This window comes from Nelumbo nucifera, chromosome 1 (genome assembly GCF_055504915.1).
Source record: "Nelumbo nucifera cultivar China Antique chromosome 1, China Antique-T2T, whole genome shotgun sequence".
Classification (NCBI taxonomy): domain Eukaryota; kingdom Viridiplantae; phylum Streptophyta; class Magnoliopsida; order Proteales; family Nelumbonaceae; genus Nelumbo; species Nelumbo nucifera.
Window position 1 is genome coordinate 161,649,169 of NC_142649.1, and position 14,459 is coordinate 161,663,627.

A 14,459-nucleotide genomic window follows, 5' to 3' on the forward strand; every position below is an offset into this window, starting at 1 on the left:
ACCAGCCGTTAAGTGGCATTTGAAAAAGATAAAAATGCCCTTTAAATGTCATCTAATTTTCTTTATCAACCATCCAAACATTGACAAAAAATTAACAGTTTCAGATCCTTGCCTCAGTGCCTCTTCTATTCAAGAAAGTTGGGGTCACCGGAATGCCCACTCAAACATGACCCCAACTTTCTTGAATGGAAAAGGCAAGGATTTGGGACTATTAATTTTTTGTCAATGTTTAGATGGTTGATAAAGAAAATTAACACTTGAAGGGTATTTGTGTATTTTCAAATGCCACTTAACGGCTAGTTAACAGCTAGTTAACGGTAGGTGAATTGTCACGTTTTAAAAGTTTAGATACTGAATTGTCACACTTTAAAGTTCAGGGACCAAACTAGACCCAAAGTATATTTAAAATACATATAGTTTTATATATTACAATATATAAATTATAATAAAACTTTTATATAAATTTATTAATATTAATTTCTTTTTTTTTGTCTCAAAGAAATATAAATGGACTTGAATTAAATCCAAACCTGACTTAAGATTCCTATATCATACTCTAATTCCAGTTTTCGCCAATTAGATGATTAAATCAGATTCCGATGTTTTTGGATACCCCCTACTTACAACTGAGGCTTTTGCTGAAGCACAATATGTGAAGCAAATTCCAAACTTTTGATCAATACTTTTGAATACAAGTTAAACCGTTCAATATGTTAAAAAGTTGAATTTAGAAGTTCAAAGTTATTTATTCACCTGAGAGATTGATATCACTTACCTACATAAGTGATACCTAATAAAAATGAATTTTCCGTATATTCTAAATAAATTTGAAAAAAAGAATATGGGAATCGTCAATTAGAACCAAAATCTTATTGACCGACTTTCCCCTTCAAAATTCGAAAAACAAACAGGTCTTATGATATTGGTGGGAATGGAAAGAGAGTCCAAGATCGAGAGAAAGGGTTGCTGGGATGTCAAGGAGTAGAGAGACCAAAGTTGGGGGAAAGGGAGAAAGGGGACTGATGAGGGAGGATACATCATGAGACAGGGATGGGGTGAGGTGAGGTGAGGTGACTAGATAGAGGTGGAAGAGGACTGAGGAGAGAGATGGCGATAGAGGTGGAAGAGGACTGAGGTGGAAGGTGACTAGATAGAGGTGGAAGAGGACTGAGGTGGAAGAGGACTGACTAGATAGAGGTGGAAGAGGACTGAGGAGACAGGGATGGGGTGAAGAAGAGGTGGAAGACCAAGGAGAGACCAGTAACAGCTAAGGCAATGGCAGATCAGTGAATTTGACTGCTTGATTGACTGGTTTATTGGATTATTTCTAATATCTAAATTATATTTTAAAGTTTAAACCCGAGCAAAAACTGTTTTACCATTCTAACCAGGATAACATGGCTAGTTCAAAATTTTGAGCAACTGGTTCAATCGAACCGTTAAATTAATCTTTTTATAGATTAAGTAGTTTACAACTTTACATTGATATTTCGGTGGTAATTGATTAACCAAGCCACTGTTCCGCACGACGATCACCCCCTCCACCCACAGCATGCCGAATGCTAATCTTCTCGCTAGCATATTTCTGCTGAAGCCATTCGAATGCATTCATGTCCAGCTTCCCAGTTACAGATTTCCCTTGCTTCCTACGAGCTTGCTGCTCTCGTACAGATGCCCAAAGTTTCTGAATTGCGTTCCGTTGTTGTGATGTAAACTTCTCTATGTTATCAAAGGCATGCTTTACTAGGATATCAATGACAGTTTGGCACCTGAAGGAAATAAAACACGATTAGGTATGATGTATTACAGCATTAACACCACTGTGTTTCTTTCCCTGTGCAAGTTAAAATAATAAATAAACAAGGCATAAGATGCAGAATAAGAAGCATTGAATCTGACCATGGAATTCTGTAACGCCTTGCAGCAATCTCTAAACAAAGAACTAAAGCTTCTCTCTGTGACTTGAGGAATCCAAGAGATTCCTCTTCCTGTACCTTCTTGCTCATAGCGGTCACCTCCTTCTTTCCTATGGCTTTTTCATCTTTCTTAGATGTGCTCGGAATCAGGGCATCTAGCCCAAAAGGATCGAACTCTTCTTTCCTATGTGCTTCAGGAGAAACAGATAAGCAAGTCTCCTGTTCTTGGCCATTTGCATCTGTTCCTCCTCCCTCATCTTTTAGCGCAACAGTTTCTTCCATGTCATCATCCTTGGTTGCAACAGGAAGGCTTGATATGTATTCTTTTATCCGTCCGGCTGCTTTTGAAAACTGAATGATAGTGCCACAAATAAAAGCACCATTTCAAATAAATTTGCACGTGTTTTCAAAAAAAAAAAAAAACACAAGATCATCAATAGAACTTCTATTCTTCTCTCATGAATTTGTCCTCATTCTCAAAAGAAACTTGGCATAAAATGTTAACATTATATGATGAAAATCAAGCCAGAGATATCATGGTTGCCAAGGCAATGCATAGGTTATGCCTGGACGATAAGGCACTTTTTGGGGATTGTCTTGTGCCTCAACCTTGGTGTTTTCTATATGTAAAGTACAATAATTTTTAAGGTGCAGCTAAACCATGTCATATCGCATAAACAAGGTAAAGGTGTAAAGGGCATATTTGAACAGATTGAGTAAGATGTCGAAGGTTAATTTGCTTGTCATTGTTGTACGAGGCTTATATTTTGGGGTTTTGGGGTGGTCTGTTTTGATTGGTAATTGAGCGATGTTTTGTTTGCTTTTATTGTAGTTAATTATCCTTCAGGTGATGTCTTATTACCTTTCCTTATGCCTTCTTTTTTACTTAAGGCTATGTTTGGTTTGAAGGAAAAGGTAGGGAAACCTTGTATTGGCTTCCCTTCCTTTCCCTACCTTTTCCTTCAAACCAAACATAGCCTAAATGAATTTTATCTTTACTATCAAACAAAATAGGTGATCAAGGATGAAAAATGGGGATGGAAAAACAAGTACAAAGTTTGCCGGCCATCAAAGAATGATAAGAAATCAGAGAGAACTCTTGCTATCGTAGTAAACAGCGAAGAAATAGTTCACTTAGAAGAAAATATAGGAGAGAGAGAGAGAGAGAGAGAGAGAGAGAGGAAAAAAGAGGAAAAAAATATACTAGCAACAACTGGAATTTACGAAACCAAACTTGATTTCATAAAATTACAGTATCTTGATTTATTGACTCAACTTATAAACTCAGATATCCCTTTACATAATCTAATTGGACTAGGAAACTGACCTAAATCAACTTCTAATTGCTTTAGAACTAAGACAACCCATAGATAACCAGTAGTGTGATAGCAATTTCATTCTTTTAGTATGACAACCCATAATATCTTGTTTAAAAAGATTCATTGTGTTTTGTGGTGCAACCAAACATCTACTGAATAGAGAACATAAGTGATTCCATACCTGACATGCATAATGTCTAGAGAGAAAAAGATGATTAGAGCACATAAAACACACACATATGGGGTAAAGCACCAAGATTCAAGGTTCAAAGTATCGATACGCCCCTGTGTATCGGCAGGGGCATAACGGTACTTAAAAACACACGCTCAATGGTTTTTTTTTTAGTTTTTTTTTCAAAATATGATTTTTAAAGACATTTTTTAATGGTTTTTTTATTTTAATAAACCAGGGTCCCAAAACACCTGTAAATAGGTGTTTTATTTTTTAATGATTTTTAAAGACATTTTTTTTATGGGGCGTATCGTATCGATACTTTGAACCTTGCCAAGATTTTCTTTTTCTTTTGGAGTCTGTCACAGGTGTTTATGATTTGAAGATAGGCTTTCCAACAGAAAGCCTTAACTTTGAGGGGAGAGGGGCCAGCGCAAATTGCTTTCAAGGGAAAGGCGAGGGAGAAAATGGCTATTGGTTGGCTCTAGCTGTTTGAGGAAAGAATAAAACACACCATTGGAGTTGGGGATCTACAGTCTACACCCTCTCATCTGAGCCCAAAGGGGGAATACAAGGTTCAAACTTCAAATTTTGGATAAGGTACACAAGGACATCTAGTGTGGTTTCCATTAATAGAGGTCCCAAGAAAGATTTCCATTACTAGAGGTTGCCAAATCTGCCCAAAACTTCACCCTATTCCCCACTTGAGGATCATATCTAACATGGCAAGAGAAGATAGATAATATGGTAATAATTGATTCCCAAGGACATCTAGTGTGGTTTCTGCAGATACCAGAGTCTCACCCAGCCCATGTATGCTACAGAAACAAGCCTATTCATAAATAGAATAGAGAAAAAAGCTAAGCTAAAATTACCCTTCATCATGTAAAAAAACATCACCTAGATGATGCCTAAGTGGGCTCCTAGTCTCTTAGGCTAAAAGGCACTCCGCTGTGGTTACTAAGAGTGTGGTTACTAACTCTAAGAAAACCTTTGACAGGTGAAAACAAAAAAAAAAAAAAAAAAACTGAGGGATGACACTTCTGAAAGTGCCATTAAGAGGTGGTTGAGAGCTTAACCATCTTGCTTGTAGTTTCTATTCTTCTTCAGTATATGGCATATTACCAACAAATTGGCTCCTTACAGCAGATAGCAAGTTGAAACTAGAAATAGACCTTTATTTCCCTATTCTCTATCTAGAAGAAATGGAAATTTTCACAATTGGGAGAACTTTCTGTTGTCAGCTTAATAATAAACAGCAACTTTTACGGCCAATAGCCACCAAAGAACCTGAAAAGGAAATTAGGAATGCCTGCATAGAGATTAGTCTGGGGCTCTGGGCCCATGTATTGGTCATTGAGGGAGCTGCAACCACCTCAGAGATATTCTGCTAGCATGCTCCTGTAAGATCTCCATTCTTTAACATGTACTAATTATAGAAACTTACTATGCAATAAATTGTATTATTTATTCTGCTTGGAATTAGAAATTTAAAATTTCATCCAATTATAAATGGTACTCAAGAATTACATAAGTTGATCAAGCTTCTTTTGAGCCTTTCAGGGTTTTAGACAGAAAGCCAATGACCAGAGGTATGAAGACTGAAGAGAGGGGGAAGTTATATCATATAAAATAGGTTCAATCCTTCCTAACAACTGCAGGAAGTATACTAATAGGGAAGGAAATCATCCCAAGTCCCTATCCAGGAATAAGTTGGAAATTTTATTATTAAGTTACGGTTGTTATAGAAATAGAAACCAGACTACCAATCAAAGTGATAATTTGTCAATGAGACAAGCAAGACATTTTCTGAATTTTTATGTATTTATAAATAGTAGGGAAATTATTGTAAATTTTTTTATAACTAGTGTCAGAAAATTTCAAACACTAGTAGTTTTTCTAATCACATTAGAATTTGGTTTTCCTAATTAAACTAGAAGATAGTTTCCCTAATTGGGTTAGAAGTTATTATTAGCACATCAAAATCATAGTCCTATGTCAACTAGGATTGCCTACTTTCCGATTTAGTGGTGTTTCTTGGTCTTAAAGCAGGAAAACAAAGGGAAGGGCTAGTTAACCCTTCCCCATTTCTCATAAGTATATTTAAGGCCTTTCCTTTTCATAAGTATATTTAAGGCCTTTTCTTTTTCTATTACTGCTGTTGGAGTGATTCAAACATCCAAAGGTGCAGACTCCATGCTTTGGTTGGTGCTGATGCCAAGGAACCTGTTGTGCTAACTCCAGCAATGACTTATCTCTTCTTCCCTTCTGTTTTCTTAATTTCCTTTTTAAAGTTGATTTGGTACCAACCTTCCTATACTTTTTTTAATAGATAATTGACTCATCCTATTCTTCATAAATCCTCTTACTTTAAACATGATTTACAGATTTATAATTAACTCCCAAATAGATCTGTTCACGGGCCAGGCTTTGGGCCTGACTTACACTGTGTCGGGCTTGGGCTTCAGGCTGGGCCCCATTCAAATTTTGGCAAAAGCCAAGCCTGAGCCCAGCCCATGAATAGGTCTACTCCCAAACCCTGTTCCAAGCCCATAAAACAGAAGTTTCTATACATCCTACATCCCGGTCTGGCCATGGTTGGATTGGTCAGACCTATCCATATATGTTACACAATTTGAGAAATAATGAACATATAGTAATCCCAGGAGAAAATAGTAAGAATTCAAACACCTCTAACTTAACTAAAAACAAAAAGTAAGGGTCAAATTTCATACCTTTATATAATGTTTTCCACTATTCAACATGAAGAGAAAGGAACAAATAACAGTGTGATAACATTAAGGCTAATTGGGAATTTTTTAAAGAAATAAAGAAGAGAGATTTGTCCTAACTATGTTATGAGTCATGGAAAGGATAAATTTTATTTAATGTTATGATTTACACTGAATATATGGAAAATAGGTAATTCCAAATTCCAAAAGTTTCCTTGAGGGCTGAGATGCTTGCAGCTCTTGAAGGGGTACAAAGAGTCAAGGATATGCATTTTAATAAGCTGATCATAGAAGGAGACTCTGAAGTTGTGGTGAACTGGTTAAAAGAAGATAACTCTAGGATATGGAATTACAGCAATGAAAAGAGAAAATTTAAGTGGCTGGCTAAGGACATTGAAATTCAGTACAAATGGGTAAAGAGAAGCACAAACTCACTGGCAGATGGTCTAGCTAGGCAAGGGGTGAACAGAAACTCTATATTTTGGGCTGTTTTGTAATTGTTTTTTGGTGTTCAATGGTTGTACTCGGGGCTAAGATGGTTTAGCCCCTTTGCTTTGTAATTTCTCATATTTCTCATATTTTTAATTCAATCCAATTCACAGTTATTGATAAAAAAAAAAAGGTAATTCCAAAAATACATAAAAACAAACCTACCATAATTGGTATTTTTTAAGTTGCCAATAGTTTGTAGCAGATATAGAACATAATGGTACTTTTTAATCTGCCCAAAAAAAGCATCTATTGCATTGGGTTCTAAATGTGTGATGCATTCTGTAATTTTTTGTTCTCTTTTTTTTCTTCAAACTTACAGTTCATTTGGCTTTTAGCAATTAGCAATTGAAGTATGAGTTCAATAAAAAAGCAATTATTCATAAGAAAATAGCAGTTAAATTAGAGCCAAACTACCTTTTCTTGTAAACCTGGTCATCAACTCATCATTGATTTGACAATTGATTGTCTGGTTTTTAAAACACTGCTTAAAACAAATTCAGCAATCCCTTAACAATCCCTAGTCCCCAACCTAAGTAATCATCTAATAACCCTAACCCCATCTGCTGATTCTTAAACCACTTCTTGAAATAACAAAATCTAGAAAAAAAATGAGAAAATCATTATAGATATTTTAAGACCTTACCAGCATGCCAAAAGATCACAATTATTGAAAGGTGATTGCAACACTCTCTGAACCATGGAAGCCCTTTCTCCTTTTTGGAATTGCTTTCATAAAGTTAACATGGCTTTCTAAGTTCAACAGATTAACAATCTTACCTTTTTAGCAAAATGACAGAATCACAGATATTTTTATGGTCATATTCTTCTTACTCCTTTGGAGTTTGGACCTAATGATACTTCAGTAGTCCTCCCTATATAATATCTAAACATCCTACCAAAAAGGCAATTGATAGTCAATAGAAGACCTATTAGAATATACATTAATCACATTTTCTTCCTAGAGACCAGAGAGCTTAAACAATCCTGACATACAAGATTAGGTAATATAAGTACTATTTTAAACTCACTAGAGATAGTGGCCTCAGTCTTTAATTTTGATTTTCTAAATGATTCTTAGCATCTATCCTTTGTTGTGCCATCATTGTGTTATCATTCTTGCACAGAGAGCACATATGGCTATATGGGGGACAAGAGTTCATTATTCTCCTTACTATCATGATGCAGATATTAATTCCATGAGACACCACTGGAGTGTTATTTTAATTCTTAGCCGGAAAAACTGTTAAACGTTCTTAGAAGGATTTGATATAGAAAAAGATCTTATGTTCATGAAAGAAAGCCCAAGCATTGTTGGCATTTTTTACTATAAATGCAAGGGACAATCAATTATCCTTGCATGTGCTAGTGTTCAAATATGCAAACATTTTGATTTACTTGCAAAAGCCAGAAAAAGCAGCACAATTTGTACACTATGTAAAAGGGAAGTGCTTTAATTAGAAACCTACTATTTGCAACAAATGGAGCAGACTCACTTATTGATCAAAAAAAATGGAGCAGACTCACTCATGGAAAGATGTCCTAAAAAACCTTTACATAAGGGAAATCTGTTAGCCTTCTCATAGGAATTTCTTCTCCCGGTTTAAAAAATAGGCCTGCCCAAATGACTGTAATATGTGAATATGTACAATATTAAATTAATGCAAATCTCCTTTTAAAATAATCCAGTATGCAAAGTTTTCAAGTCAATACTTAGAAGTTTAATATCTATATTTCAGCATGATATTGGTAATGCCTACTAATACCAATGTGCATACCACAAAGCTGTCATCTGTGTATAGGTCATTTGCCACCACCGCTCTAATTGTCCATGTCGTTAACTGATTTTTCTGCTTCTTACTGAGGCACTGCAAGCAAAAAAATATGTCAGAGAATCCACCTCACAAACCTTAGCACATAAATAAAAAAGAGTATTGCAAAACTGGAAAATCCAGAGCTAAACCCTCACATCGCTAACATCTTGGGCTGCCGAAAATAAAGCATGATAGTCTGCTCGCAACGAAGGGTCTGTACAAGCCGTTGGAGAAGACATTGCAGTTTCTAGTATGGCAAAAAAATAATCACTAGTTCCTTGCTTAACACTACCAGCCTGAATAAGTTGCATCGCAAGCTTGGATGCTTTGCTGAACTTCGCAGGATTCTTTATATGCGATGTTATCTTCTGCATCGCTTCTATTACCTGTGTCTCAGAGGCATCCACCGTTGTTTTGAACCTCAAACGCTTTTGTGGTGCAGCAACAGCAGCTGCTCATAATTTACAATATTCAATTGTGTTAAAAAAACAGTAAAACCAATACTCTGGTTATAAGAATACATAGAAGTCCATGGAAATGACACCGGAAAAATAAATCAATCCGAAATACTTGCAAATAAGTTCTAACTTTTATTCAGGGGGGCTCAAGCCTCAGTTGGGAAGATAAGAAAGTCTATCTCCTCCTTTGTAATTAATATTTCTGATTGATTAATGAAATGTGTTATTGTTCAAAAAAATACTTGCAAATAAGTTTCATTAGAAATTGAGATGCTTTCAACAGATTATAGAATTTCAAGCCCTAAAAACCCTAGAAAAACCAATAACAATTATTCAGGCTTAGTTGCATAAGGATCAAATGATATGTAAAACAGAAGTGTTTCCTTGATTATGTCGTACCATCATTCTGTGGTTCGGGAGGAGGTTTTTCTCGTTTGAGAGCGCTTTTGAGAATGGGAGCGGGAGCTGGAACCGGAGATGACTCCTTCTTCGTAGCTTCAGAAGATTGTTCTGAAACCGAAGGCTGAGGCGGACGATTTGATGGAGGCGGCAACCCTTGAAACAGGTTTTCTGCCATTGAATTCAGAACGCGCACCAGAATGTTTGATCCTGTTCAGGAATTTCCGACGAGCGTCTTTCACCGAGGAACCTATGAAAGTTGAAAACCAGTTTGACCTACGGCCCTTACTCGGATCGATCGACTGAGCAACTTAACCCAGACGGGCTTTTCCCCGTTCAATTAGACTACAATCTCACTCAAGCCAAACCGATAACAATCGGTTGAGTGGCTCCGTTGAGGGTTGGGTTAACCGGTTGAACCCAAGCAAACAGCGTTTTTTTTTTTTCAAGTACACAATAACAAGTCTAGTTCGAAACTTCGACCAACCGTTTCGATTGAACCGTTGAAGTAATCTTTCCAACAACGAGTGTTAAAACCCGGATCAAGAGTATCCTTTAATAGATCCTCTCTCTCTCTCTCAAATTCTTTTGGTTGCAGTAAAAGAATGGATTAGACAAGCCTTGGGCATTTCGGAGCAACTTGATGACTCCTATCCCGATTTATGTGGATTAGTCTTCTATGAGTAGCTAAACCAGTCAACAGCCTGATTTCCTTTTTGCAATCCATATGGTAAAATTAGAGTTGTAGTAGGGGTTTTCCTGGTCCGTACTCCGTAGGATTAAGGGTGTCAATGGATCAGTTATTGTACTTCGTTCAAACCGAAATCAATTGGGAAAATGACTGATCAGCCCAGAGTTAGGATTTGTAGGGTCAAATTACTGTGGGGTAGGTGCCAACTCAGAATTAATATCAATTCATAGAAGAGCGTTGGTATATAAGTGTGGGTTGTTGACCTTTTGAATGTTTATAGTTTTGCAGTGGAAATCAAAAATTTGTATTGGACAAATCCCTATTTCTCCGAAATCAATTTGGATGGATTGAATAGACTAATAATACATATTGAATTGGACTAATTCAGACTTAATGGTTCAAAATATTTATTGGATTGAATTGGACCTAATCCGTCCATAATGAAATTATATTGGATTGAGTTGGACTGAACCAATATCTGATCCATTAATATAAGATAAGAATATAGGTGTCAATGAAGCAGGTTTAGGTTGAAACCAATCTAAATTAAAACAAACTTGAACAGATTGGATGGTTCATACATTAAATCGAACTGGTTCAAAATAATCCAAAATATTCATTAGCTTGGACTGGACCTGGTCCATTTGTAATGGATTCACATGGAGCTGGATCAGATTGGATCAAATCCAGTCCAATTGGCACGCGTACGTAGGATGTACTGGATTGGATTTAAGAGTTTAAGGCCCGAAGCTAAGGTCAAGCTCACTTTGTTTAACCATACCATAGTCACGTTGGGCTCAAGTTGGTCGCCAACATTGAAAAAATCAAACAAATTGAATCGCCAAATAGGAGATTCTTCACATTGCCTTCAATAAAAATACTCAGAAGTCCCAACTTGAATCATAGCTTCAATCAAATTCAGATTATTCGGAGCACCATGATTTGTCATGTTTATTTTGGAGTTCAAGAACTCTCCTGACGAGCATGCTCCCCACCATGCTATTACTGATGATTTGGTCGAGCATTTATCCAACAGACCAACACCATATCATAAATTGCCTCCTTTTATGGGCCTATATATCTTGCGTAAGGCCCAGACAAAGCCCAAATGAATAACGAGGTTCTAACCTGTAAGCTTGCTGACTGCTGACTCCAAATTGATCTATGCTTTGATATTCATTGTCATTTCACAGTCTAGAACTAATTATCTGAAAAGTGTAGCATACTTTGCTCCCAATTGAAATTTACATACTTATTTTATCATTCTGAAATCATCAAGAAGTATAAGTATAAAATGAATTAGTTGGCCTCCTGTATTGATGATTCCAACTGCAGAACGTCTATCTTCAGTTTATTGGTTGCGATGCTCCTGACGTTACATTGCAATATCAGTTAATACCTCTCAGACCCCTAAAGGAAGGATGTTAGCTTTCACAGCAAAAGAATTGCTGGCCCAATGGGCTCGCATAATGGACTGATGATTCTTTCTGGTTTGATACACAAAAGAGGCCCATCAGCAATACTTAGGTATTCTGATTTGGTGCTTCACTCTTTAGCTCATGGCTATTTTGATTGGTGTGACTTTTCAATCTGATCAAAACCTGACAAGATTGTCCTAATTTGTCTTGATAAATACAACATTGTTCTAATGAACCCCATTAAAATAACCATTCTGGCCCGAGAGGCCAAGACAACTTGAATGGGCTTGTGGGTCAGGACTTGGGCTTTGTGTCTGAGGGTCAGGCGTGAGATGAGGATTAAGGTGGTGTTAAGACAATATTAATATATTAGAAAAAGGCCGCTGTATGTTTGTATTGTTTCTTGTCATGTAACCATAAAAAAAATAACTCTCATGTCTACACAACTTGCTTGTACAAAACTTCCTAACCAGATAAAATATCTAGAATAGAATAGAAAACGAGAACCACTCCTCTGTCCTCCCACAACAACGACATCTCTCCAACAAAACCATATGAGAGAGAGAGAGATGATGGGGAAAGTATAACGGCCATCCAAGCTCATATATTCTCTACAGACAAAAGCTCCAAGCACTAGGCTACACTGGAGGTGGGAGAAGAGAGGAAAGTGGTTCAGGAAACCAACCCACCTTTCATTCTTCTATCCTAACTTTTTCTTCCCATTTTTTTTATATATTTTCCAAAGTGGGGTAGGTTATGGGTCCACATGGGGTTCAGATCCAGTGGCTGCCAAAAATATGACACGTGCCACGAATATATGATTCATGCCATCACATGTTTGAATAGGTGCCCCAATTGAACAAACCCATGTTCTTCAACTAGCATGCCATGGCACCCCATCATTGATGATGGTCTCTAGCATTGGTGGAAGGCTTCTATCCATCTGATCAGTCACTTCTTCTCACAATCTAACAGCCCTAGTAAATTTATCTTTTCACGTGGACTTTGGCTAATGTGATTGGAGGGAAGTGTGTATATTATCAAATCCTCTGTTTGGAAAGGTAGCAACGGAGCAGAAAGATTTGAATTTTGAAGCGTTTGAGCAAACCAAGGAGGTAAGAAACTGGAGAACAGAAAACAAAACCTGAGTGTGTGTTCCAACGGAAAGAGAAAAAGATTCATCTGCATTATCAATTTAAGGCAAGTGTACTTCCTTCTTCCAGTAGATTGGGTCTCTTTTGTACGAAGCCAGAGATGGTTGCTTCAAACCTCGGTCATGGTATTAAATTATTACTTGATCAAAGACAAATACCTGCTCCCACTAGGATTTTTCTTTTTTTTTTATAAAACCAATTGCTGTCAATTTCAAGCTTTTCACCTTTTATCTTTTTATTTCAAGGGCAATAATACATACAAGTTGGTGTTAACATTTTGTGATTAGAGAGTAAAGAACACATGAAACCCTAATATTAAGGGCTGAAGCAAATGAGTTGGTTTGGATCTAGACCTGTTAATCGGCCGGTCCGGCCCAACCCGTTATAAGTTGGGCTTGGTCATAATTTTAAGCTTATGGGTTTAGACTCAGGCCTGAAGCATCGAGCCCAATATTTTTTGGGCTAGGCTTGAGCTTTTTCAAAAGAGCATAGCCTGAGACCGAGTCCGAGCTCGATTTGATACTATATATTAAATAATAAAAAATATATATACAATATTTTTCTTTTGTTCTTCTTCTCTTTTTTCAAGTAATAGTGTGATGTTTATTATTTTTGAGTCTTGAAGGTTTTTAATATAAATAAAACACTTTTTTATTGAATAAAAAAGAAAAAAATTTCTATTTTCAAATTTCTAGCCGAACTCGGGCTCAGGCCCAGTCTTCGGGCTTTATATGAGGACTAAGCTTAGGCTCAAGCCTGAATGTATTCTGTTGATACATATACAAAGCCTGGCCCCACCTGGCCCATGAATAGGTCTAGTTGGATCGTTCGGATCCTTTGTCTTCGGACTCAATGTCCTCCCACTCAAGGAGTGACATTTGTTATATCATATGATTTCTTCGACTCCATTTGTTTACCGTTAAATAAGAGGGGAAAGTTGGTCAATGGATATTTCTTTTCCACTTATCAACTTTATAGTGGGTAAGTTATCCAAGTAAAGCTTATCCATCTCCTAGGTGAATAAGTAATTTTTCCATTTGAAGGAAAATTTTATAAAATCTAATAAGACGAATTTGTTCATTTTAACATTGGTTTTTTATGGATAAAAAAGTTTTTATATACTTATTTGGAAATCAAAAGAACATGGGTACATGAACTTACCCAGATAAGTGCTACTCAAGAAACATTTACGTGGGTAAGTACACTTAACTCGGGTAAGTAACCAATTTGTAAATGAACATGGCCAAAACATTTCCATTTTACAAGTAGGAGATGAAGAGTTACCTTCTCTATTTCTTTTTATTTTATATTAAAAAGAAAATCAAACATTATATTTTGCTTCCCCTTCTACTTCATTCCCTATCCTACCTATTTTTCTCTATTCAACTCAAATACCCTCCTCCCTCTTTTTACCAACACTATTCATTGTTGGGGGGAATAGGAATGGCAACAGAGCAAGTTCAAGGCATGGATCATATTCCCCGTCCCCCGACCCCAACTTTGAAATAAATTCTCGTTCCTGACCCTAATCCCCACTGGGAATAAAGTCATCCTCCAACTCCGATCCCCAACGGAGACGAATTCTTGTGGGGACCTGAATCCCCAAATTTTGTTAATTAACAATATTTTTTAAAAAAATAAATTTACTTAAAATAAAGAAAAATTTTAAATATAAATAATATAAATAAATATTATCACCATCCCCATCCCCAACCCCATCATGTAAGGGAAGTCGGGTACCGAACGGGGATGGGGGAAATTGCCATCCCTACGGGAACCATCAAAATCTAATAGATTCTTTCATGATCCAGTGTCCCCTCTAACAACCTGAGACTAATACCTTCAATTTTCACAACCATAGCGATCCCCATTTAAAGAAAGTCCAATCACTTTAATT

At 36.6% G+C, this 14,459-nt stretch overlaps 1 protein-coding gene across 1 annotated transcript; it reads right to left on the reverse strand.

Annotated features, from left to right (window-relative positions):
- Nucleotides 1-1,411: 1,411 nt before the first annotated feature.
- LOC104610066 (nucleolar/coiled-body phosphoprotein) lies at nt 1,412-9,621 on the reverse strand. The gene is made up of 5 exons (XM_010276531.3): nt 9,300-9,621; nt 8,598-8,893; nt 8,407-8,496; nt 1,900-2,267; nt 1,412-1,769 (listed from the first exon to the last, which is right to left on the reverse strand). The coding sequence occupies exons 1-5, from the start codon at nt 9,475-9,477 to the stop codon at nt 1,505-1,507; spliced, it is 1,197 nt and encodes a 398-aa protein (XP_010274833.1). The 5' UTR covers nt 9,478-9,621; the 3' UTR covers nt 1,412-1,504.
- Between the last annotated feature and the right edge of the window lie 4,838 nt (nt 9,622-14,459).

Excerpts from the sequence above, each read along its gene's own strand:
- LOC104610066 (XM_010276531.3), bottom strand. The coding sequence starts at position 9,477 with ATGGCAGAAAACCTGTTTCAAGGGTTGCCGCCTCCATCAAATCGTCCG. Across the intron at positions 8,894-9,299 it reads TCCCGAACCACAGAATGATG|CTGCTGTTGCTGCACCACAA; the intron begins GTACGACATAAT and ends AATTATGAGCAG. Across the intron at positions 1,770-1,899 it reads AGGCGTTACAGAATTCCATG|GTGCCAAACTGTCATTGATA; the intron begins GTCAGATTCAAT and ends TATTTCCTTCAG.